A 25943-nucleotide genomic window follows, 5' to 3' on the forward strand; every position below is an offset into this window, starting at 1 on the left:
GCGCCGTCGATGCCGCCGGTCTGTCCCTGGACGGTGCCGGGGATCGGTGCCGGTCGTCGCGGTGCTGGGAGCGAGAGCGGGACCATCGACCGTGCGGGTACCGGGAGGTCGACCGCGATCTCGACCGACGTCGGCGGGAGCGGCTTCGTGATGATCGGTACCGGGAGCGATACCGGGATCCGGACCTTCTTCGGTACCGACGGTCGGGAGATCGGGACCGGGATCGTCTCCGGGAGTGCGACCGGTACCGCGATGTGGAGCGGTACCGGGACTGCGACCGGCGCCGAGAAGGAGAACGGTACCGGGATGGTGACCGGTGCCGGGATCTAGATCGGCGTGAAGACGACCGTCTCCGGGATCGGGAGCGTGACCTGGAACGCCTTCTATCCCGTCTGTCAGGGGAAGGCGGCCTCATGATGGCCGGTTTGCCCACTGACTGCACAGCCCGCACCGGCGGTGCCGGGGGCTCGGTGCCTCTGTGAGCTCTATGAGCTCTCTTGCCGTCGAGAAAGTCTCGGGCGTCGACGGGAGAGGCAGCTCGACCACGGTTTGCACCGGGGAGCACAGAGGTACCGGACTCAACGGCCCTGTCTGTGCCGGAGTCGATGGTACCACGCATGGTCTATGCGCTGTTGTAGCCGGTGCCGAGGGAGCCGGCGCTGGCGGCTGGACGAGCGGTCCCGACGCAGATGTCTTGGTAGACTTCTGCTGCGGCTTGCATTTCCCCGATGGCGAGAGGGAACGGTGCCGAGGCGTCGGTGCCGGCTGCTTCTTTTTAAGAGTCTCGGTACCGGACCGGTCGGGAACCGCTGGGGCGCTCCGCGCTGAAGATGACTGTGGGGCTGATGGTGTCGGCACCGCAGGGGTAAGCGCCGACTCCATTAAGAGCTGCTTCAATCTAATGTCCCGCTCTTTCTTCGTTCTTGGTTTAAACGATTTGCAAATTGGGCACTTATCTGCACGATGGGCCTCTCCTAAGCAGCGCAGGCAGGAGTCGTGAGGGTCCCCAATCGGCATGTGCCGCTGGCAAGCCGCACAGGGCTTAAACCCCGGTGCCTTGGGCATAAGCCCGCACCGGTCGGGAAAAGAGGGGTTAAGCCCCCCTAATTCCCCTTAATCTACTTAATAAACTAACTTAACTAACTATTTTAACTAACTATATACACTAAATACAACGAAAACCAGAGATAAGCTAGGGATGTGGAGGTCAAAGGAGCACTCCACTGTTCCAACGGCCGTCACGGGCGGGAAGAAGGAACTGAGGAGCGGACGGGCTGGCTGGGGTATATATCTAGCGCTATAGTGGCGCCACTCCAGGGGGCGCCCAGCCGGCCCGCCGGAGTTGCTAGGGTAAAAATCTTCCGAAGAGCCGTGCACGCACGGCGCGCACACCTAACTGGAATGCATAGGAGCAATCACTCGAAGAAGAATCAGCATTTTTCAGTGAAAAAATGATTAGCATGAAAAAAAAATGCCCAGCTCTAATAAGGAGACTTATTGGGTTTTAGGGAAGTGATGAATTATTCAGAACAATCTTACTTGACAAATAATTATTTACAATATATGCAGTGGTCTCTAAGCTGCTATCCTCTCTTGATTAAAATCTTTCCTCAAGATTCACTTTCTCTCCCCATCTACCAGAACTGAGTTAACCATAATGACTACTATTTACATATTGAGTTCCATATTTATATGTTTTATTCTAATAAGACACCAAAACTAGAATAAGACAAAGGTACCTGAAAAAAAAACCCTCTCAAATAAGCTTTATACAAGAACTACAATGGCGAAGACTTTTTTTTTAAATAGAGTTCATCTAACTGCTAACAGGATTCTTACCTGACCATTCTTCCTGACCATGATATTGTCACTATGTCTGTCACCAATGCCCAGTACGTAAGTAGCTACACAGTAGCCAGCACAAGACAGGGTGAACTCCTCGATGGCTCGATCCAGGTCATCTCTAAAAAACACAAAGGCAAACAATAATTCTGCACATTAGCAATAATTCACCTTCTATTTTCACATTAAGAAAACACACAATTTTGCTTAAACAAGGATCAGAGATGGATATTTTAAAACAGCCCAACTGCAGGATTATTAAACCATTTCACTATGTAGACATGAAATGATTACAGTAGGCAATAGCACCAAGCCATTAGGTATGTGTAATTATTATTTTCTTTAAACTATGTTTCATGGCTTATGCAATGATGCTGCCAATGTTAAATGCAGTGTTTGGACTGCTGTTTGAACTCCAAGAGCAACCTGAATCTGAATATGGATCCAGTATCTAAAAAGAAAAAGGCAACAAACTTGCGAAGACAGCTATATATGTGTGTACTTGCGCATACCTGCATGCACATAATGGGAGAGATTATCACTCCACTCAACCCTTTTACATTGGGCAAAAGGGACAGAGCAATGTAATAGGCAGCTAAAAGTCTTGGATGCAGCCAAGGGAAGACTCTCAAGGCACAGAAACAGTGAAAGACAGCAATGAGACTGCTGTCTGAGGACTCCCTGGCAGGCCCTGGCATACAGAGAGTGCTGGAGGCAGGGCTACAGCACACAGTGCTTGGAGATTCCAGACAGCGCTATGGCCCAACGGGTCCCAGACAAGTCCTGAGGGATGTCTAAATTATGCTTGAGACTACAGAGTTTACAGCCACCTTAGCCTCTCCCAATCCCTGGGCTGTGAGTTTTCTGCTGTGCCTCTTAGAGGTGCAGTGCAGAATCTCACCCAATCCTTTTGGATATGCATTATGGTGATGCTATAATGGCTCCAGAATTAAGGTTGCTTTGAATTTAAAGAGGGGATCAAACCTATTTATTATGTGTGAATAATACAGTGTATGCTCTACTAATTCTGAATACAGAATACATTTTCTGAAAATTTACTTGAAAAAGGGGTGCTCTGCATCACCGTGCAGGATTGGACCCTAAAATGGGATTTGTTATTTTTTTCTTAATCCTCAAAACAGAATTTCACCTTGTAGGAAATTTTATAACATAAGTTATAAGCAAGAAATACACATGAAAATTTACCCTAAATTGTATTCCTTTAGCCAGTTTAAGAGAGCATCTTTGTTGAATGCAGCAGCAGCAGCAACATTGCTACTATTTAACTGAATATCTGCAATGGTTTCTGCAGCAGAAACAGCCTCAATAAGGCCAGAATGGTCTCCTGTTGCTAAACAACCATATGGCAACATCCTGAAACAAAACAGAGACACTATTAAAAAAAATTAGGAAGACTGTTTCTTTCAACACAAACATTCTTGGGCTGCATGTCTATGCTAATTTTAAGGCTAAATTCTCAGAAGTTAATAAATGGACATGTCTCCAGAGTGAAAACGTCAATGCTTTATTTAAAAATAGTATTTTCCCTCCTCTACATAAATACAGAAACTGCTGTAGAAGCTCACTTTTACAAATACCAATCTTACAAGTTACAAATGGCCACTTATATGGAACGATTTCCTGATTTATTTATTGGGGGGGGGAAGGAGAGAAGGGCAGGAGGGAGGATATCACATAACAAAAATCATGTAGATGAAGAACAAGTCAACATTCTTTCACATTTTGATGCCCTTAGTGTATTGGAAATTGTTTTGCAATGCTTGGAAGGACAAGAAGAAAATGATGCAGTGCACAATACTACAATTTATACACTGTACCTACTGTAATTCTTAGTGCTTAAAAGGTCTTAAAGACCTTTTCCACTTTGCACACTCCTCAGTCCCCAATTAGTCTGCAAAACAGGGATTCTACTATATGGGAAATTGGCAACACTTTGCTTTTTACAGAAGTGTAATTCTGTTAGAACAACAATAGAGGGAGCCATTTCATGTCAGTTGCTAGTTTAGAATGTAAACGGGCTGTAAAGAGGAAGTAAATTACATTCACACTCACTTTAAGATTCCTTTATACTGTCAGAGAGGTTTAAAGATGCCTGAGTGCCAATGAAAATCCAGCCCCTCTATATTTTAGCACAATATTTATCGGATTTCCATTCTTCCTAGTTCAATTAAAAAGTTTCAAGAAATTAATAAAGAGGTAGCACAGTATCTCCTCTAAAGTGTTTAAGAATGACCACTGTAGGTTGCTTGGGTGCATTACAAAGAGATAGAAAACCCAAATCTGGAATTTCTTTTCCAAGACCACCACCAGCACACTAATTTAAAATCAAGAAAATTGTCAAAGACAAGGAAGTGCACACCATAGGCACTGATGTTGATAGCGAAGACCATCTAGAGACGAGCCTATTGGCAACACATAATTACGTTATACTCAACAATGGTAATATATTCTGTTTTCAGTTTTGATAATTCATATTGAAGTAAATTAGAGCTAAGATTGAACTGGACCACACAAATGCAACCAATATGGTGAGGAGGTATGGATGGGGGATACAAAAAACAGGATTAAGATTATTTAATGCAGAACTAATTTAATTGAGGTATTTACAAATATGGAGAATAGGGTCATATAGATGCTAGCAATATTTACAACTCAAATAAATATGAAGCAGTTTCATCAAATCTGGTGTTCTAGTTGTACACTATTCCCATCACTAACCCTAAGAAGACTGCTATTTTATACATCTTCATTAAAGTAACTGATTCTAAAACTGAAATTTACTATATTAACTATAACAGAAATTACAAAATATTCATAAATATTAAAAAGCTGGTTACTGATTTTAGGATTTATTTAATTAGACCAAAATATGGCACCAAATATAGTGGACATAAGCTGAAAAGTATATAGTTAACATTACTACCCACTGGTCTTGAAAGGTGAACTGACGACCTTGTCTGTTAGGGTGAGGGCAGAAGCTGAATTAATGCTTCTCTACTTTCCCACCCACACTTTTCCCTTCTTCTCACTCCTAGCCGCAGAACAGTCTCCTCCGCTCACAACTTCTCTAGCCCTCTCTCACTATGTTAGGGTGACCAGATGTTCCAATTTTATAGGGACAGTCCTGATATTTGAGGCTTTTTTTTTTTTAAATATGGCCTTCTATTACCTCCTCACCCCTGTCCTGATTTTTCACACTTGCTATATGGTCACCCTACACTATGTAAATGTTTGAACTCTGGACTGCTATGAGCAGGTAGAATGCCTCCTGCTGCCAATCACCCATGTTCTCTCTTCATGCAGGACCATTTCAGAATCTGGGTCAAGAATTCACCGCTGAAAGCCACCAACCCCTTTTATGGTTTCCTAGTTAAGGGCAGGGATAGGACCAGCAGAAGGACAAGTTGGGGCAAAGCTAGAAGGCAGGCTGAAGAGAATACATGGATTGAGAATCCCAACCCTGGCCCGGCCACAGACTATCCCCCCCAGTAAACATCTCTTAACTGCCCCTACACAATTCAGGAAACTGATTGTGTTTTAGGGACATATAAAATTGAACTGGGGTAAGCACTAAAAAAACCATACTGTCAGGAATAATCTTCCATTGGCAGTGAGAAGCACTGCTACTTTTTCCATCTCTACCATTCAGTGGAATAACAGAATCATATATATGTAATACAATCTGTCTGAGAACCATAAAATAAAGCCTAAATGTAGATGATTTGGTTATAATATATATCCAGATTATTGCTCAGTATTTCAGAAATCTGTTTTTAAAATAAACTAAAAAAAAAAATTCAGATTTGTAACCTTTTCTTTTTTATTACAGTCTCTTTCCTAGTTAAAAAACAACAACATCCAAGACAGAGTTTTCACACTGGAATTAAAGAATACATATAACAACTGCATAACACCAGGGTTCATGATGCAAGGAACACTTCCCATCCTTATCACGACATGAAAATGTAAGCCAAGTATTGCCAGGTTAAAGTGCAAGCTGGCGCTCTTCCATGGCATTTCAACCTACCTTACTTGCAGCTAAACTTGGCACATATCCAACAACTTCCCCTTCAAAAGCAAGCAATGATGAAAGCTATTCAGCCCCTGGAGGACAGTGTGCTTACAACTGGAGGAAAAAACATTCTTGTCAGAGAGACAGTTTGACAGGAGTCAAATTGGGGACAAATCCTCAGGGCTCTGTCCATCTCCTTCTAGCCTTTTTGCCTTCAACATCTGTCAGTAGGATACCTTCCTCCTTTTTTAAGACTATGTAAAGATCACTGACAGATCTATAAGCAATCTTTGGCAATAAATGTAATGTTCTTTCCGCACGATATTTTCACTAGTATTTTTCACTCCCTAACTATTTCAAAAGCTTTAATTCTTCAAAAGGGATCTCTTCCAAATAAATGGGAGAGTATTGGTACTTCATTACATCAGCAAGTTCTTCTATTTCAGGTATAGCATTCAGTTTACTAAATGACTGAAATCCTACAAACTTTAAAGAAAGATTTTCTTTGTTTTTTTTAAATAAACTTTCCCTTAATTTACTTGTAGTACCCACAATGCCAATGCCAGACGTCACACCTATCAATACAGGTAAAAATGAAAATCCACTGTAAGCTTCTAGACAAGAAAGGTAAATATATGTATATAACTCTCTTTGCCTATCAATGTACCAAACACTGTAATATGTAGGTTTTGGATTAAAGCATTTTGATTTATATGTGAAAGTTCAGTTGAGTCCTAGAAAAAAATACACAGCCTTTGAAACCATTTGTGTACATTGGGAAAATGGGTGGTATTTTAAAGTTGTGTTGACTAACATTCACTGCCCTCTAACAGTTAATCATGACCAGGTAGCATGTTTTTTAAACTTAATTATCTTTACCTACAATCCTATGGCAAAATGCTGTTTAAAAATGTGTTCGATAACATATTTTAAAATACCACTCATTTTCCTAGTGTAGACAAACCTGAAGTTATGAGATAGGCTGACTGTAAAGCAAGTCAATATATCCAGGTGAAAGGTTGGTCTCTAAATCTCCTACCCCTGTCCAGCTTTGCAGCACAGAAGACCAACACATGCTCCCAGTAGCTGAATACTTTGTCTCCCTTCCAGGAGATGATGATCTGCTGGGGTTTCTTTCCTTGTGTAGACGCCAAGCAGAAGAGAAGAACTGGACTGAGCCTCCATTTAGAATTGCTCTAAAATAAACATTCAGGCTTGTGGTGGTTATAAGAGAAGTCTGGCCCCCATCCCAGATTGCTCATCTGCTGCGTAGCGCTTTCCGCACGAGGGCCAGTTCACTGAAGCTGCAACATCTGTGGTGGCAGGGGCCCCCAGATTGGATAAGGCTCCCATGAGAAGATTCGATTGAGGCAGTAAGCATGTGCTCCTGCTCTTTTAAAAGGAAAGGTGGAGAAAAGAAGCAATAGAGCAACTGAAGCCTTGCTGTTTTCACAGGAGTGTGGTTGGTGGCTAAGGATCCAGAGGTCCCAGGTGAAGTAGGAGAAGCTGGGAAGCCTAGGGCCTTCTGTGCACCCAGGACAGCACAAGGGGCAGCAGTGAAAGGGAGACCTATTGTTCAAAGAAATGGGGGGCAGGAGGATTGGAGAGGAAGGGGCAGAACTGACTGGACTGGAGGGGTAGGTGTGATTTTTTTCAACCAGATTGAATTGCTTTATTTGGGGGATTGAAGATGTGTCAGTGGAAATTAAATATGGTTAGACTTCAGTTGTGTGGCAGTACCAGTATTTTCATCCTATGCTAATAGCTTTAGTCCTCAAGCAAATAAATTGAGGACATATTTTTCAAAGCCTGCTATTCATCCTTTCTTTAGGCTCTATGCCTCATGAACAGCAGACACACCCAACCCCTGACCTTCACAAGAGCCCAGCCTGGTTATTTTTATATTTTCTGATGAGACACATGTGCTGGAGAAATAGGGTTATTTACATTTGATTTTGCGGTAGGGGTGACTTATGGTTCTCTCCCCTGCTTCCAGCATATGCTACTGTGGGGGCTGGATGCTGTTACTGTCATAACTAAGGTTATTTCAGTGTGCCTGGATCACCATCTGGATGCTGCTGCCTGCATACTTCTTAATTCTTTTTGCAGGCTCTACACCCCCTCAGAATTTTGTTTATAAGCATGAATTATAAAGGATGGATGACAGCAGGGCTCCCAATCAAACAGATCTACAGGTTCAGCTCTCTCTGGGGGTTCCCCTTACGACTCTTTCTGAGAGTTTATGGGGACAATCTTTGGACTGCATGGCATCTCTCTTCGACGACCTTAGAAAGAAGGTCAGTCAGAGAAAACATATCTAATGACCCATCAAATTAATTCCCAATTGCCAGACGCTGTGTGTGGGGCTGGGCTGGAGTCATAGAGTCTATCCCTGAGAAGGGAGTAACGGACTGCCTGATCTCGTGCTCTCCAGCTGCCAGGAAGGCAGTCCTTGCCCCCAAGTATTAGAGCAACCTCTTGTAGGCTATTCATAATAGTATAAATTATCAGCAAATATTTTTCCTCTTTTCAAAAAAAAAATTAACTTAAATGTTCAACTTTACAGCAACTAAGCAAACATTTAATTACCCTAAAGCAAACATACACTTCCTGAAGTAATTTGTCTATTTAAATTCTTCTTCTATCTTAGACTTTACTAAAAGGAATCTTCTCATAAATAGCATATTTTCCTGATGGGTAACTTGTTTATAATTTTCCATATCTGTGTGGTTTGATGCGATGTGCCTTTGCAAATCATACTATGAGTCTTCAACTACAAATGTTTAAATGATGAGATCAAATTCTCCAGCTGGTGCAGCCTGAATATTATTTAAAAATATGCTGACTTCTAGCTTACTGCAAAGATGTACATAGTTTAGCAATTAAAATCACAAACTGTAAAGATTACAGCTCTGTACCTCACATGGTTTCAAGTTATGGATAATGATAGGGCATGGAATGCTAAATTGCAAGACTGTTAAAAAAAATCAACCTATTGTTAGAAACATTAGTTCCAAAGATGTTCTTAGAAATCAGTCTTTTTTTTTTTTAAAGGGGTGTGGGGTGTAATCAACTAAAACTAACATTTGTGTGTTTGTATATGTATCCGCAGCAGTAGGTGAAGTGGCAGAGGCAGCTGCCTAATAGCTAGTGTCCTGCACTATAATGCTATATTCCTTATCTTGTAATTCAATTCTTGGAACTGGTACTAGTGCACAGTTATGTTCAGCGCTGTAGTGAGTGGGTGGAAGGAGGTGAGTTCTTTATGTTGCTCTGTAACAAAGACTGGAAGATATAAGAGCAGGACCTACTAGCTCTGAAAGGAATTCTGTGCTGTCCAGTCCAGTCATCAATGAGGAGAAGGAGGGTGACTACGATCTGGGGATGTATGTTAAAGATGGTAATAATGGGAGCAACTCTTAAGCTTTAAGAGGGGTACTAAAGATGAACCTTAGGAAGAAAAACATGGAGGGTATACAAAAGAAGTGTCAAGTTCATGACTATTTACAGAGATGATTAAAAAGTTTGCCCTCTTCATTAGGTACATTATGGTAAATCGTATGTCAGAAGTCTACAGCAGTTAAGCAACCATCATTACCACTCTTTAGGTGCAGGAAATTATGTTTATTCCTTCCTTAGCATAAACCCATGATAATAGCTAGATCAACAATATATTCTATTCCACTGGTATTCAGAAATAGCATTTCAAAACTGGTCCAAAATGAGTGATAGCTGCACTATTCATTTAAGTCTCCAATCCCTAAATTATTGAAAATCATGTACGTTTTCATTGCAGCACATTGAGCTACTTTTAAACATTTACAGTATCTTATTTTATTATTAACTTTACTCAGATGAACTGTGGCATTTTCCTATACTTCAAATATAAGATAGCAATGAAGGATTTATAGCATGGTAAGGTAAATATACACTTTTTAAAAGATCCCCCCTAATGTATACCAAGAAGTGAAACAGAAACTGCTTTGCAGATTTATTACATCATGTTTCTCCCTCTCACCCTTTGTTCCCTTTATCATCAGGGAACAAGTGGTAAGAAAGCAATTATTACAGGGATCTCATACTTAACTAGTTCTTCTTGTCTTTAATATAAAATTTGTTTGTTCTCTTTTTTTTAATTGTAGTCTGCGCAGAAGTCAAAAGCATTTTCTGAAAATTTTCATGAGAATCAGTTATAATCCAATTATAAGAATAAATGAAAGAGCACTTTTTCAGGGCTCAGTGCAGGAACTAAACCTCAATGACACTATATACATCATCTATGAGATGTAGTAATTATTCACATTGGAGGTATGTTCCAGGTCAGAAGAACTGAGTTTAGAGCCTGCCATATATAAACCGTTTAACTTGAAAAACTGCCATTAGGAAATAAAGGCAAACGTAACAGGTAAGGAAATGTAATTTTTTGAAAATTATGCTAACAGCTCTAGTAAAAAAGAGCATTTAAGAGTTAACTCACTGGAGGTTTATTTAAACAAAGCACAGAAGTAGAAAAAAATTAGGCAAAGAAAGTTACTTTCACCAGGCATGCATTACCTTACATCAAACAGAAACTAGGCTTATTTGTAACAGTCCCACATCTTGTTGCCTCTGTTCGTTTTGCCTTCAGGCTATATTAGACTGTGCTAAATATGCTTCAAATTTGACTAGAATGAATACAAAACTACATTAAAAAAGTTAAAGTTCTGACTTAAACTTATAAAATTAGGCAGAGTGAAAATGATCAGTCTAAGTATTGTACCTCGTAGCATGAATCATCATACACAACTGAGATACCTGTATAAAAGATCGAAGAGAGATCAGATTGATGATCTTAACACTAATATTCCTTTATTTACCCAACTTAAGTCAGACACGTATTTAAATATACCACAGAAAGCTGAGAGAAGATTTTTGCCTAAATGCCTTTAAGAGGATAGATTTCAATTTCAGCACAGAAATTCACAAGGGCAATTTCCTGCAGTGATAGGCAGTATTCTCTTAACAGGTAAGATGACACTGGGAGATTTGGCAAACTCCATTTCCTCCTCAACACTGCGAAATTCCTTGGCTTTATTTAATTAAAAATTACAGTATTAACTATTTTTAGATTACTCCTTTTAAATAATTAGATTACTTGTGTCTACTTTTGGGTCATTGTATATAAGGTCTTAAAATGTATTTGGTTTCTATGCTAGAGACTTTTCACTGTGAAAAACATCCCACAATTATGCAGAATTAGGATATACCGCACTAGTGCAAACTGTTTCCAAACAAATGAGTTGAAATACTTACTCCAGGTGAGGGAGAGGAAGGAGTGGACGGGGGATAGTAATCTTTCCTAGTCCTGTCTTGAACCTTTGTCTACATTCTTCTTTCCCTCTACTATACAACTTGCCAGTTTAAATTTTAAGTAAGAATCCAATGTAATACAAATTACCAAATAAAATAAAATACAGAACTCAGTTTCAGTTTGGGTTAAAAAGGATAAATATTAACATTTAAAGACAGTGGTACATTAATATGCTGTGCAATAAATAAAATTCTGTTCTTCAGTGAGTAATTTCAATAATGAACTACAAGTGCATATACAGGAACATAATTTGCTCCCAAAGCACTTTGTGATTGTTTCCTTTGTGGCCATTTTTGCACTCTACAGAAATGTTGAGCCTCTGCTATTAATGAAAGTAGCTGCACAGGTTATAAATATATGCAGGCGATGGTCACAAGCCAACTTTTTGGGATGAAAAAGCAGTAGGAAACCTACTTCCAGTAATATCAACTAATAGACATGTATGCCAGTAAAACAACGAATCAAAGAGGACTCCAATCCAGTAAAATATTTGAATTATGAAAAATACTAAAATGACATGCTGTGATGGCCATATCTAGCCTGATTTTATCAGTCTGTAAATTTGGATGATTTTAATAATGTGTGTAACATTTATATTAGAGACACGATGTCTATATCCTGAATTATACTCTATGTAAAGAGCCTGCCTCCCTCCAGATTGTAACCAAGCACTGTTCAAGGTGATATCTTGAGTCCTTGAAAAGTAATAGTTAACTGATATGTATGCATGAATTCTGTGTACTGGACATTGTGGGAAAAGCCACCCTACTAATAGAAACCTGTCTTGAAGACGCGAAGGATGATTTATACCAGGGGAAGGTGTACCTACAGAGACAACGGCCTCATACTTATGTATTTTTTGGAGATACAGAGAAAAGACAAGTCAACAGAACTTGGTATTCAAACATTCTAGCCCATTCAGCATTGCCCCAGAATGACCATTAAGGGCAATTAAGGATAGCAGAGGAAACAAATGACCTCAAAAGTGCTCAACACAGCTATGTCATATATTTGCCACATAAATGTATTCTCAGTTTGAGAGCTGCACAAGGGCTGTCTGAGATTAAAGTGCTTAACTGGAGTTGGCTGGTCAGTGATACAATAACTCTAAGTACATCAAAATGACAAAATGACACTGCCTTGAGATTTTTTTTTTAAACCACCAGGGGAAGAATCTTTATTTCCTTCCACGGCCTTTGGGTCTCCGACAGACCTAATACTTCTCAGTCAGATATTGAAATCCTCCTGTAAGGGATCCATATGGATATCTACTTATGAATAGCTTAATGTGTCTAATTTCCAATTTTTTTCTGTTTGCCACTTAGGTCTGGTTATTAGAGAAATGCAAAGTGGTATTGCAGATCCACACACTCCCACAATTCAACACAGTAGCTAGCCCCGCCTCCAGCTAGTTCACAGCTCAACCAATGGCTAGCCCCCTAGATAATTCATGGCTTAGCCAATGGCTAGCCTCCTAGCTATAGCCAAACATAAGTATGCTCTTTGTTCAAAATTCTCTACTCTGGCTGGCAAACAGAGATTTGTCTTCTAAGTTTTTACCTCACTTGGACATACACAGTATTGAATGCTAACTAGGACTACCACTTCCTGGACCAGAACACGAAGCATATTTATATTAGATCTGAAAGGCCAAGTTAACAGATAATCCACAAAATCATTACATCACAGAATATCACAGACAATGTTTTCCAGATCTATATATTCCTGACATATACCAAAGGATCATAAAAGTAGTCTGCTGTACCCTTATTCGAGTGTTTCCTGTCACCAAAAGATTAAGGCCAAGATTTTTAAAGGTATTTAGGCCTTGCTGTGTTCAGTGCTACAACGCCTAGATGACTTAGGAGCCTAAATCTCACTTATAATACTGATTTAGGGACTTAGGAGCCTAAATCCCATTGACAGATGATGGGATTTAGGCTCCTAATTCGGTTAGGCATTTTAATGCTGAATGCAGCAATGCCTAACTACCTTTAAAAATCTGGGCCTAAGTTCCAAAAGAAAGCCAAACAGACATAGCAATTGATGGCATGAAAGCTGTCATATAAATGCGAGACAGAAATGTGTGCAAATAACATGACAACGAGACTTCACCATGGCAAAGGTGACAGCATATTTGCTTGGTACACAACAAAAAAGTACATAATTTTCCATTCACTGCACTACTTCCATTATTTCTTTCCCACAATAATTTGGACCATTTTGAGTCAGAAACCAAAAAATGCTGAGAACCACTGGTTAGGAGATTCCTGAAGATAGCACTGACTTCTCTGGCAAAAATGGAATTATCAAAACTTTTGGCCACTGCGGAATTCACCTTTATATGAGTGTAAATCCTTAAATTTGCACCTGTCCACCAGCAATCTGCAGTTTGAAGGAGTTAATTGTGAGTGCAAAGTGGAAGTTTGGCACTGTTCGACTATTATGAATCAATATTTTGGATAAGCTGGGTGGAGGGGTGCAGGCATTATTAGGTTTCAAGGAGGATAAACCTATGTGGAGTGCCTCTGAGAGTTGTCCGAGTCAGTGTTAGTAATTTTGAAGTGTTTCTTTGTAACACTGAATGGTCTTTGAGGACAAAATGCAGGAAATGGTTGGGGATGTTTTCTTGGACTCCTCCCTTAGTTGAAAAGTCAGATTCATTTACTGCGGGTCCATATTGCCCGAGGCTGGGACAATGAGCAGCAGAAAGGTCATCTGAATTTTAATCACTAGCAAGTGAAATTTCATCAGAAAAAGACTGAAAAAGCGAAGACAATCCTAGCTGGCACAGCAGGTGAGCTGTGAATGATGAACCTCTTTCTTTTAAGTGCTCAGTGGGCATTGAGGCTGTTTTAGTCAGATGCATTCTTGTCACTAAAAAGCCCTTGTCCAGTGGAGAAGATAAGTTTGGGACAAGGAAAACAGTCACATCCTCAATGGTCAATTCCGTTTGTTAAAGCTTAAGGTACCTGGTTCCCAGATTCTAGGCTTGTTGAAGACTATTCCTCACTATCTGGTGTAGAGACTATGCTGAAGACCCTGGGTTAACAGTTAAGATTTCTGGCATAAGAGAGAGACAGACTTAGTCAGACTGGAGTGTACTACCTTGCCACAAAGGCAGCACTAATCTGTTTTTCCCAAAGCCTTCTCAACCTTATTAGTCTTTATCAGCACACTGAACTGCAGGAAAACTAAGCAAAAGAATTCAGGAAAGCAAAGTAAGAGTTCAGGTTAAAGACTGCATAGCAGAACAAGACCTCAGACCTTTATAGTGGACCATGTCTGATTGCACAAAAAGACACAATCAAATAACTGCTTGAATATGCATATAACTTGTGAATACCTTTAGAACAACTGCATGTGATAACTGCAGCCACATTTGTTAACCAGAAGGCCTGAAAACTTTGGAAAAAATTCTGTGATTTCATTAGTCACATCACTACTGATATGAGAAGTGAAAATGTATCACATTAGAGTACCTTATCTACTCAGGGAACTGGGTTCTCTTTGCACTGGATTCAGTAAAAATTCTTACCGGAGATCAAGACCAGCTTCTTTCCAAAGTAAGTCCATCAAACGCAAAATCTGGAGTGTCAACATGTCTTGTCGTAGATCTGCAAGGGGAAAGATAAAAAATTGCTACTTTAATTAAATAATTTCCTGTCGTTTGTATTAAAGGCATTAAAAAGTCACTAGTTAATTACATCAAAACATACAGAGTAAACATTATAACATTCTATTCAAAGAATACTGCCCAATCAAATACTACATCAGTTCCAAAAGTTAAATGGGGTGAATAAATAATATGGAGCCCTAACATATAAACTGACACATGGATGAGTTTCTAATGGGATAGGCTTAATAGTATCTGCTTATCGAGCATAGGAAGGCATGGGTAACTTACGGTAATAAAAAAGCCATACAGTCTAAATGGAAAAAAAAAAGAGCAAAAAATATAAATTTTTAATATCACTTACCATCGCCGTTTTTAAAGATGACTCCTAAGAGATCCCCTCCAAACATCTTATTGTTGTATACTATCCATAAAGGCTTCATTTTAGAATCCATATATTTACACTTCTCAACGCTGGAGGGAAATACAACAACTATTTTACTCAATTAAGTAAACACTCTTTATTTGTAAGAATGAAGGGCAATAAAAAGTTTTAGAGTTCTAGTGTGGAATTGTATTATACTTTGGTTGAATGCCATTCCAAACTTTCATTTCAGCACTATTGTGTCAGTTATACTTGGCAAATTTACGTTACTTATTTATCTATATCTATATAAATTTATATCTGGAAATTACTAAACCTAATGCCTGAAATAGCTTTCTGTATTTTCTAAGAAAATACATTACCTTCTTTAAATCCAACCCAGTAAAATTTTAGTTTTATGCTCATATTTAACTGCTGAGCATAGTATTCTAATGGCTAGCGTGTTTATTATTGTGAACAGATGCCAAGACTGTACTCTGACTCACTTTTAGGTTTATATATATTGTGATGGGTTGGATCACAGAAACCCCCTTGAGGCTGTCAACTGATGTGCCAAGACTACTTCTGCCCCTGCTTTCCCTGCCAGCTTGATACTCCAGCACCTTGTCTTGTTGAGCCAGACACACTCGTCTGCTCCAACACAGACCCAGGGTCTGAACCACGTGCCCCAAAGCTGCAGACTTAACTGAAAGCAGCTTAAGAAGTGTTCCCATCTTTAACACTCAGATGTCCAACTCCCAGTGGGGTCCAAACCCCAAATAAATCCGTTTTACCCTGTATAAAGCTTATACAGGGTAAACTCAAATTGTTTGCCCTCTATAACACTGATAGAGAGATATGCACAGCTGTTTGACCGCCCCCCCAGGTATTAATACATACTCTGGGTTAATTAATAAGTAAAAAGTGATTTTATTAAATACAGAAAGTAGAATTTAATTGGTTCAAAGTAGTAACAGACAGAACAAAGAGAATTACTAAGCAAAATAAAATAAAACACCCAAGTCTAAGCCTAGTACAGTAATAAAACTGAATACAGATAAAAATCTCACCCTCAGAGATGTTTCAATAAGTTTCTTTCACAGACTGGACACCTTCCTAGTATGGGCACAATCCTTTCCCCTGGTACAGCCCTTGTTCCAGATCAGGTGGTAGCTAGGGGATTTCTCATGATGGCTCCCCCGTTTGTTCTGTTCCACCCACTTATATATCTTTTGCATAAGGTGGGAATCCTTTGTCCCTCTGGGTTCCCACCCCTCCTTCTCAATGGAAAAACACCAAGTTAAAGATGGATTCCAGTTCAAGTGACATGATCACATGTCACTGTAAGGCCCCAAGCCTTCATTCCTCCCAGCCTGACTCACAGGAAGGCCTGCCTCCAAACAGAGCCATCCACAGTCAATTGTCCTGGATGATGGGATCCAGACCACCATTAATGGCCCACACTTTGCATAATTACAATAGGCCCTCAGAGTTATATTTCATATTTCTAGTTTCAGATACAAATAGGATGACCATACTCAATAGATTATTAAGCTTTGTAATGATACCTTACAAGAGACCTTTTCCATGAAGCATATTTTAATTACATTATATTCACACGCATAAACATACTTTCATAAAATCATATAGAGTGCAACATCACACACATATATTTAAATAAGAGATCAGAAAGAGTTTTAAGGTGGATAGCAAAAATCTTCAACCCCAAACTAAAACTGACATTTTAACCTTAAGAAAGCAGAAATTTGCTTACATAGCTAGGATGATACCAGACAGACAGACCTTCTCCCACCCTTGAAAACGTACTCTGTGTCAGAGCGCCTGCTGAGTTGCACAGACAACAGAACTCAAAGTGTTTCTGTATTAAAGTTACGGTGAAAATGTAAACAGACAATCGTATATAACTTACTATAGTTCTGATAGTATAACAGAGGGATTCAAAGGAGACTGGAGGTCAGAAAGTGCTTCTCTATATGCATTTTGTTTTAAACAGGTGTGCATTGTATCTTTTCCTTTTGCTTTGCTTTGCTTCATGGCATTCAGTTTTATTATACTATTTAAGGTCTTCAATTTATTGAGGGCTTCAACCTGAAATAGATTTTTTAAAGTATTAATTTCTGAATCATTTATGAAATTCTAAATAAAAGGATAATTTGAAATCCATATTATACAACTACAAATGCAAAATCTCATTTTCAAAATAAAAGGCCAATTAAAGATTTGGTTAAAATATTAAAGCCAGCAATAGTAACAGTTTCTTTCAATACAGTAAGAGTCGATTGTAATGAAGATGCCATTTCTGAAAAGGGAGTAAAATTTTCAAGAGCACCTAAGTGCCTGAGACTTCTAAGTCGCATTTTCAAAAGTGACAAGTCCCACACACTTTCATTGAGACAAGCTCCTAAATTATTTTTTAAAATAAAACGGTGTTTTTGAAAAATTTCCCCATAAAACTTATTTTACTGTATGGTCTATATACATGCATTATCTCTTCCATATACAATGTACTTCTAAGAACTCTGGCCAAATTTCAAACTAGATGCCTAAAATTTGGCACCTAAATTCATACTGAAGTCAGTGGGCATTCATCACCTCTGAAAAAAACAAATTTATTTAAGAATCTAAATGTGGATTCAGGCACCTTGCTTTAACTGGCTTATATCAGTTCAGTACAACCATGCCACTCATCCCACAAAAAATTAAGCACATGCTTAAGTTTAAGTTTTTGCAGAACTGGGGCCATAGTGAACACTGGTTTAATAAAATTGTGCTAAAACCCTCCATTTCACCCACCATTATAACAAACACTTGAAAACTACCCTATTATAACATTAAAATAGGACTTATCTGTTTGGTTTGCCTATCTTCACTGACTATGTAAAAAGTGAAATGCTGGCTCCACTGAAGTTAACAGCAGTTTGTCATTGATTTAAATGGGACCAGGAATTCACTCTAAATATTTTTGTTAGTTATTCACTATAGTTGACTCACTTTCAAATGAACTGAGGGGAGGACACAAAAAGCTACCCAGTTAGAAATGGTTTGTCTGAGGTAAGTTTTTTTCCCTTGCTAATGACACCCTTTGCAAATAATCCAGATCTTAATCCAAATCATGAACCAGAGAGCTATAAAGACTGGGAAGGCTATGGAATATATACAGTTTGCCAGCTATTTAGTAAAGAAACTTTGCTAACTTATTTAGAGATCAAAACTAACTAGCTTACTATCCCATAATACCACTACTTTCAAGTCGGACATCATGTTTCTCAACTTTCTAGAAAAACTCTTTCATACAGAAAGCTAACTAATAGAAGCAATGGCATCTGGTCAATTAGGAAACAAACAAACAAAAAATCTAACTAGTTTATATCAGTCTTTGCAGACAACTTTCCTAAAAAAAAAATGCCCATGTATGACATGCTGGGAAAAGGATCTGGATAGACAAATTACCCCCAGAAGAATAGAGTTTGATCTGGAAAAGAGGACCAGTAATCTCACTCTGTAGCACAATAAAAGAAAATTTCTTTTTAAGATATTGTTTAATGGGTACCTCACACCAGACAGGTTAAAAAATCTAGATTGAATGGGGATAAATTGGAGAAATTGTGATGGAAAAGGAGACTATGTATTCATGGTGGACATGTCCAGTCATTAGAAAGTACTAGGGTTTTCAGGCATCCGGTTTTCGACCAGAATGCCCAGTCGAAAAGGGATCCTGGCAGCTCTGGTCAGTGCTGTTGTCTGGGCCATTAAAGTCCTGTCAGCAGCACAGCAGGGCTAAGGCAGGCTCCTGGCCTGCCCTGGCTTTGCATGACTTCTGAAAGTGGCCGGCATTTCCCTCAGGCTTCTAGGCAGAGGCACGGCTACTGGGGCTCCACGTGCTGTCTCTGCCCTGAGAGTGACCAGGGAACCGGAGCCAATGAGAACTGCAGGAGCGGTGCTTAAGGACATGGGCAGCATGCAGAGCCGCCTGGCCACACCTCTGCCTAGGAGCCAGAGAGAAATGCCAGCTGCTTCAAGGAGCTGCTGGAGGTGAGTGCTGCCAGAGCTTGCACTCCAAACCCCATCTTGCACCCCATCCCCCTGCCCAGCCCGGTGAAAATGAGTGAGGCTGGGGGAGAGCAAGTGATAGAGGGAGGGGGGAATGGAGTGAGCAGAGGCAGGGCCCTGGAGAAGGGGTTGGGTAGGGGGCAGGGCCTCAGGAAGGGGCGAGGCAGGGGTGGGGTTTGGAAAGCTGTCAACCCCAGAAATCAGTAATCAAATATCACAAATTGATGGGTATTACTAAATTATCCTTTGGTAATCTCCTGAGGCTTCCAGAAATGGTCACACAAAAGGAAATGAAGAATTAGTCTCTCGTCTGCTAGTAGCTGCTCAGCTACTGAAAGCATCTCATTGGAAAAGAAAAATAGCCCAATTCTAGAGGAATGGTTAAAAAAAAACATATGGGAAGTTGTGGTTATGCTAATTTTTCCATACCAATACCCAGAAAAAACAGACAGAGGATAAACAGGTACTTAGATAATTGGCTAAATTTTATTCAATACTCAGACAAAGTACATTCACCTGCAAAAAACCCAGCACACCTGTCCAATTATTTTGGAATATTAACATTTGATAGACATGCCTGGTCTGTTTAATATGTGTTATCACTCAATTTAATAAAATCACTAGAAATGACATGTCATTGGTGGTGTAGTAATGCTCACTCTGTTAATATGTTAGCACCCTGTTAACAGAGAGATCTGATTACTGTATTTCTGTATAATGTCTCTTTAAGTAAAAGTTCAGTTGTAATGATTCTGTTTCCTATATTTATATGGCAAAGATCTGTAAAACTGTTAATACTCCCTAATCAAATAATTAAGGGGGGAGGGGGGAAATGTCTCTCTGATCACAATTGTTTGACCTCAGCCACACAGGTAAGGCATATTGTATATCTGTGGGAAATTCAAGAAAATCAACATATGGTTTTTATTTTATTAAATCCTCGTTGCAATGAAACTTTAATGTGACCAAGAATGAGTTAAAAGTGCTTTGAGAACTATGGAAGAAAAGTGCTATATGGCCCACAATCAACTGTACTTAACCATGTCCCTAACCTTTAAGCATTTGAGCAGTGCCATTAACTTCAACTGACTTCGCTCACATGAGGAAGTTAGGCACATACTTAAATATCTTGATTACTAGGAGTTTATAAGAGATTATTATTATTTAACCAACAACTTTAAATCTTGTTGCTTGTAACTGGACAATTATTTGTAACCAATATCGTATTATTCCTTGTGATGTTCACGGAACTGTTTATTTCTTTGTGGCAATCTTTTTGAGGAAAGACACTGAAGAAAATGCCGTGACATTACAGCACCAAATGTCAATATAGCAAAGCCCTTTGTACATTCTCTCTAGGCTTGCTACTGATTAACACATTAACATGTGCATGCTGTATTTTAATCTCAACTAGAGATAAGTGGTTATAAAATGGATCTTTATTATAATTGTATACATAAAATCCTCCTTAAACCAAAGCTAACTTGCTCAATAATCTAAGGCTGATTATTATTTACTCAAGGATATTCTACTTTCACATTTGCAAAGTTAGTTTCTATACAAGGAAACTTCAGCCTAATCTATAAGGTGTTGAGTTAAAGTTCAAAATTTCTATAGATAAACTATCAGACAGGATGCTGTGGAAGCTGTATGCAGTATGATTATAAAACTGAGGCAGTGGAGGACCTGCCAGGTCAGCCATCTGTCAAAACCAAAAGCACTCTGCTTTTCCACAGTTCCAGGAGCTGTACAAACACCAGTGACAAGGGGACAAAATGGAACCTGTACTGAACAAACAGGAACTTTTTGAAGTATTTCTACTTTGAATTTCTTCCGTGTTTGCACAGTTGGGAACTTTTTTGCCCCTTCTTTGATTGTGTTGACATTTGTTTCCTGAGAAGTGCATAGAAAACTTCACTGACCTTAAGTCTCTTACTGACAGCATTTCATCACCTAGTCTTTTTATGATTTTAACAATACTAACAAGCACATTTGTGAGAGATGGCTTTTTCAATGCTTTCTGAACAGCACTAAGAGAGAAGAACAATGGTACATTCCTATTTCATTTACTTCTTGAGATACAGTTGTAACCCAGATGTGATCAGAACTAAAAGAAAATTTTGATCAGACAATTTCTAATTGGGTTGCTTTTTGTTGCCTCCTCTCAGTTTATGTTTTCGCTGTGCATTAAATAAATCAGAGATATTACCTCTGTTTTTCAAAAATGTGTATTACTGCTAGCAGCCCAGCTCTTAAGCCAATGCAATTTTGACACATTAAACTCTTCAGAACAAGCTTTGCAATGTAAACATTGGCAGATCATTAACAGCAGCACACTATAATATATTTAGAATTGAACCTCACCTCTTCTCTTGACTGGTACCCCCACAGTGATAGCAAAAATTATGTCTGTCATCATTTCTCTTTATAGCAATCTATGTAGATTTATTAAACTTGTTAAGGCATTATTTCAGCCTCTTTATTAAAGCAACAGTTTGAATTACCTTTTAACAAAAGCCAAAGCTGCAGGAAGTGACTTTTTAGAGTAATCTACTAAACCCATTGTTCCCTGGGGATGCATGCACCCTATTTGCAAGTATCAGGAATAGTTAAATGGCTGCCATGCAGGAGAGCTTTCCTCCTCTGGGGCTCCCCAACCCCTTGCTACTTCCTGTGTCAGTGGCTTGGGGCAGGGGTTCCCCATTCCTATGTCTCTCACTAGCTTTTTCTTCTCTTTACCTCCCTTCCCCTTTCACACACAGCAGTTCTTACGGAAGGAGCTTGCAGCTGAGCCCCATATCATCGATGGAATAGATATTTCACTTGCAAGTCAGGAATAAGAGAAGACAAATATTTAAACAATCAATACCTGTTTGGAAAGCACTTTCATGTGAGCAATACTTCCTCGGCAGTAAGCTTCAAGAATTACACCAAACTGTATTGAGACAGCAGGTATGTGCACCTCTGACCTACAGGAAGCATCATGTGAAAACAGAAAAAAAAATCACCGAGTTGCAAAGATAGATTGTATCCATTTTACAGATAAGAAATCTTCAAGCTATTACAATAGGAATTTATTACTACCGTAATTAAACACAAAACATAATACTCTGACTTAACTAAAATGCAAAACTACATTTGAAAAAACAAAATCCTAATGCAGGGCCACTTTTCCTAAGGACAGCAGCATAGTTCAATGGCTAGGTGCTAGACTTTGAAGCAGAAGAGTTGGTTTCTATTGGAGTTTCCTCATTTTTTGGCCTAGGAATATTTCAGAGGCATTTTAAATCACTAGGAAGGAAGGAATGCCTTTATATCTTGTCTTCAGTACCTCTTTGGCCAGAAATGTTGCTGAAAAACTATGGAGGGAATGATGCTGGCTAGGCTTCAGTTATGCTAGAGTGGCAGGGGTATAGTGAGGAAAAATGGAGGCAGTCTCAAGGGTTCACGAGGAATGTGGAAATTTTCCAAAGGAGTCCCCCTTCCTCCAAAACAAACCATTTTAAAGGTATTAGGACAAAAGCTAATTATCCTCAACTCAAAAATTAAATATGTAGTACTGTATTTACTTTATTTTTAGGTAAAAGCTTGAGACAAACTAAAGCTCTTCCTACAAGGTATTTGTCATCAGAAAGGCCATTCTACTCTTGCCTTCAAAAAGTGGCAACTAAGAATCAAAGAAATTTAATGTCTCAACAAGAATTCAAATAAAAGTGAAATTCATTCAAACTTGTGAGGTATAAATGTTGTATTTCCAATGCAAACAAAACAAGCATTTAAATTTATATGCAGAACAAATTATAGAAATAAGACTTCCAAATTATGACAATATTAATTCCAAAATGGAGCAATTTAATATTTTTTTAAATGTAGCTTTTGTTTTGGAGATTGCGCTACTGTTATTACATTTTCTGATTTTTCAGCCATTTTATGAAGAATTTAATATTATCAACATCAAAGTTAAGAAATCACAAAATCAAGAAATACACAATACTGGGGAATAGCTAAAATGAAAAATCCTCAAGAACGTGTATTTGGTATGAAAGAGTTTATTCTGCCTGCTGAGGATACACACCACCCACACTAGTAAAAAGGGGAAATTCTTACCTTAGATGCCAAAATAGCATCTGCCCAATCCTCCTATTAGCAAGTGCTCTCTCTACCAGGAATCTGGAGAGGGCACAATCGAGAAAAGGTTCATATTTCAGAACTTGCACAAGCTGGAGAAGATACTGAGAGAGCTCTTCATCACTGGAAGGAGATAATAAAATCTCGTAAACAGCCAGGTAACTAGATTGATCGATTCTTGAGACACACAGTCTGTAACAATGGTAAGAGCCACATCTAACAGGAAAGGTTTCCACCTTTCAGGCAAATGAGGAAGAAAAAATAATGCATGTAGGCTGAGTGTGAAACTGCCAAAGAGGTTCTAGAAGACCTTGAATAATAAGGAGCGACACCGTTATGGTTAGAGCAGAAACTTCTGATGGAAATCAAGGGACATAAAACGCTTTGGGTGAAATCTACTGAAATCAACAGGAATTTTTTCCAGTGTGTGTGTGAAGTCAGATTAACTGCCTTCAACGCTTCATAACAGATCATTGGCCCCTCTTTCAATTACTCTGACTGTGGAGATGGATCTAAGGCAACAGCTCAGGCTCACCCTGCCCCCTCACGTAGTGCAAGAGGTATGACAGGAATGGACATTGAAATCACCTAAGAAAATAAACTTCAGCAACTCCCAATCCAGGTCAGTGAAACGCAGTAAGCTTACTTAGGGATGCCAGGTAAGGGTGACTAAATGGCCAAACTTTGTCTTTAGGGAAAAAATAAATTCTTAGTGGTCCCAGGTCGAAGGGAGTGCACTAAGTACAGTTCTGCCATTCCCAAGGATTTGATCCTTCACGGTTATCCAAATGTTGAGGTCATTCCTATGGCTCTAATGAGACAGTCAAGGTGAGCTACAAGATCTCTGTGGGGCCTTACAATTCTGCCAGCCCTCTGCGAGGTTGCATCTGCATCTGAAGTTAAATGGGTAGCTCTATATTTATGCAACCACAGCACCCAAGATCTGAATTAAAATTTCCGCCTACAATTATTTGAGGTTCAGCACCCATTTCACCTGGATAATTTTGCAATCAAGTAGCTCTAAAAATGAAAATATGGCATGTTGGTTTAGAATGGCTCTCATAAAAAGATGTCAAGAGCAACCAAAATTTAAAACAAAAAAGTAAACAAACCAAAAAACTCCAGAACTAAAGTATTCAATAATTCATTCAAAAAGCCACCCAAATAACCTTTCAGGTCCCCCTTGTTATAACTTAATTGTTCTGTATAATTGAAAAAAAATTATTCCTTCTCAAACATAACATACATCTTTCTAGGAAACCATCTATTTCCAAGAGAAATAAACACTTGCATTCTCTATTTTTTATGTAGTAACTTTGTTGCTTAAGCGATGTCAGGACATATCTGAACTCCCGCACTGAACTTTCTAGATTTTACACTTCTGAATTGCCTATAGAACTCTTTACCCAAAAGAGACACAAAAGTAAAAATTAAAACTTTACAAGTTACTGAAAACTCAATCGTGACAGTTAGTAGAATGCTTAAGGTTTAATTTGGATAAAAGTATTGTAATCTGTTGTAGCATAAATTCCAACAAAGATAATACTTTATTTATAACTATTATTTTTTTGTAAGAAAGCCTAGAATACAAGTATTTTTCTGCTGTCTGGTATGTTTAGCCTTAAAAAAAAACAACTAAGAGGTGACGTCCTAACAGTCTTCAAATATGTAAAGGGTTGTTATAAAGAGGATGGTGATCAGTTGTTGTTCATATCCACTGAAGGTAGGACAAGAAGTAATCAGGTTAATTGGCAGCAAGGGAGATTTAGGTTAGATATTAGGAAAAACTTTCTAACAGTGGAACCCCCATCATTGGAGGCTGTTAAGAACAGGTAGACAAACACTTGTCAGGGATGGTCTAGATACACTTGCTTCTGCTTCAGCATGGGGGTGATTGACTAGATGACCTCTTAAGGTCCCTTCCATCCATTCTATTATTAACCACCATTTAGATTACATTTTCTTTACATTTTTACTTGAGGTATTTTATCAGGCATATAAAAAAAGTCTGAAACTGAGTTCTTATATCCTGTTGAAGGGAATGCTGCTTTGGAGACATTACTAAGAATAATCATTCCAGATAACCAATTTAGCATTATTAGGTGAGACAGGGTTAACAGAGCAATTACTTGTTTACATTTGAAAGAAGTCAAAATATTTTGTCAATAACCTAGCCTTGACAATAAAAAGCTGTTCATCACATACAAAGTTCAAGAGTCAAGGACAAGAGAAATGCAGTAATTCTGCAAATGATAAACTTCAACATATTGTGGAGCAAAATTTTTACAACAGCAGAAACATACACTATAAAGGAAGAACTGCAAGCAGGAGAAACTACCTCTGTGAAGAAACTGAAGTCAACAACTCTATCAAATCTTAGCTTTTTATTAAATGGTACAGTGAGTAATTGGGCCACTATTTTCAGACACAGAGTAGCTGGTTTGTGATCCTCACAGTACTTCACTATCCATGTACTTCTCCCCATCATCAAAGGCCCCACATTATAGTGATTCTCCCATTGACTAAGGCCTGGTCTACA

At 39.0% G+C, this 25943-nt stretch overlaps 1 protein-coding gene across 6 annotated transcripts in view; it reads right to left on the reverse strand.

Moving 5' to 3' along the window:
* The window catches only part of PIK3CB (phosphatidylinositol-4,5-bisphosphate 3-kinase catalytic subunit beta), a 218100-nt gene that overhangs the window by 23504 nt on the left and 168653 nt on the right, over positions 1–25943 (reverse strand). For all 6 annotated transcript variants that reach the window (XM_045030486.1, XM_045030487.1, XM_045030488.1 and 3 more), the window contains 7 exons: positions 23384–23527; positions 22146–22245; positions 17136–17314; positions 15206–15315; positions 14764–14842; positions 3049–3216; positions 1840–1963 (listed from right to left, as the gene is read on the reverse strand). In XM_045030486.1, the coding sequence (XP_044886421.1) occupies positions 1840–1963; positions 3049–3216; positions 14764–14842; positions 15206–15315; positions 17136–17314; positions 22146–22245; positions 23384–23527 (904 nt within the window). The remainder of the gene's footprint in view (positions 1–1839; positions 1964–3048; positions 3217–14763; positions 14843–15205; positions 15316–17135; positions 17315–22145; positions 22246–23383; positions 23528–25943) is intronic.

The sequence above is a fragment of the Mauremys mutica genome, chromosome 9, assembly GCF_020497125.1.
Source record: "Mauremys mutica isolate MM-2020 ecotype Southern chromosome 9, ASM2049712v1, whole genome shotgun sequence".
Classification (NCBI taxonomy): Eukaryota; Metazoa; Chordata; order Testudines; family Geoemydidae; genus Mauremys; species Mauremys mutica.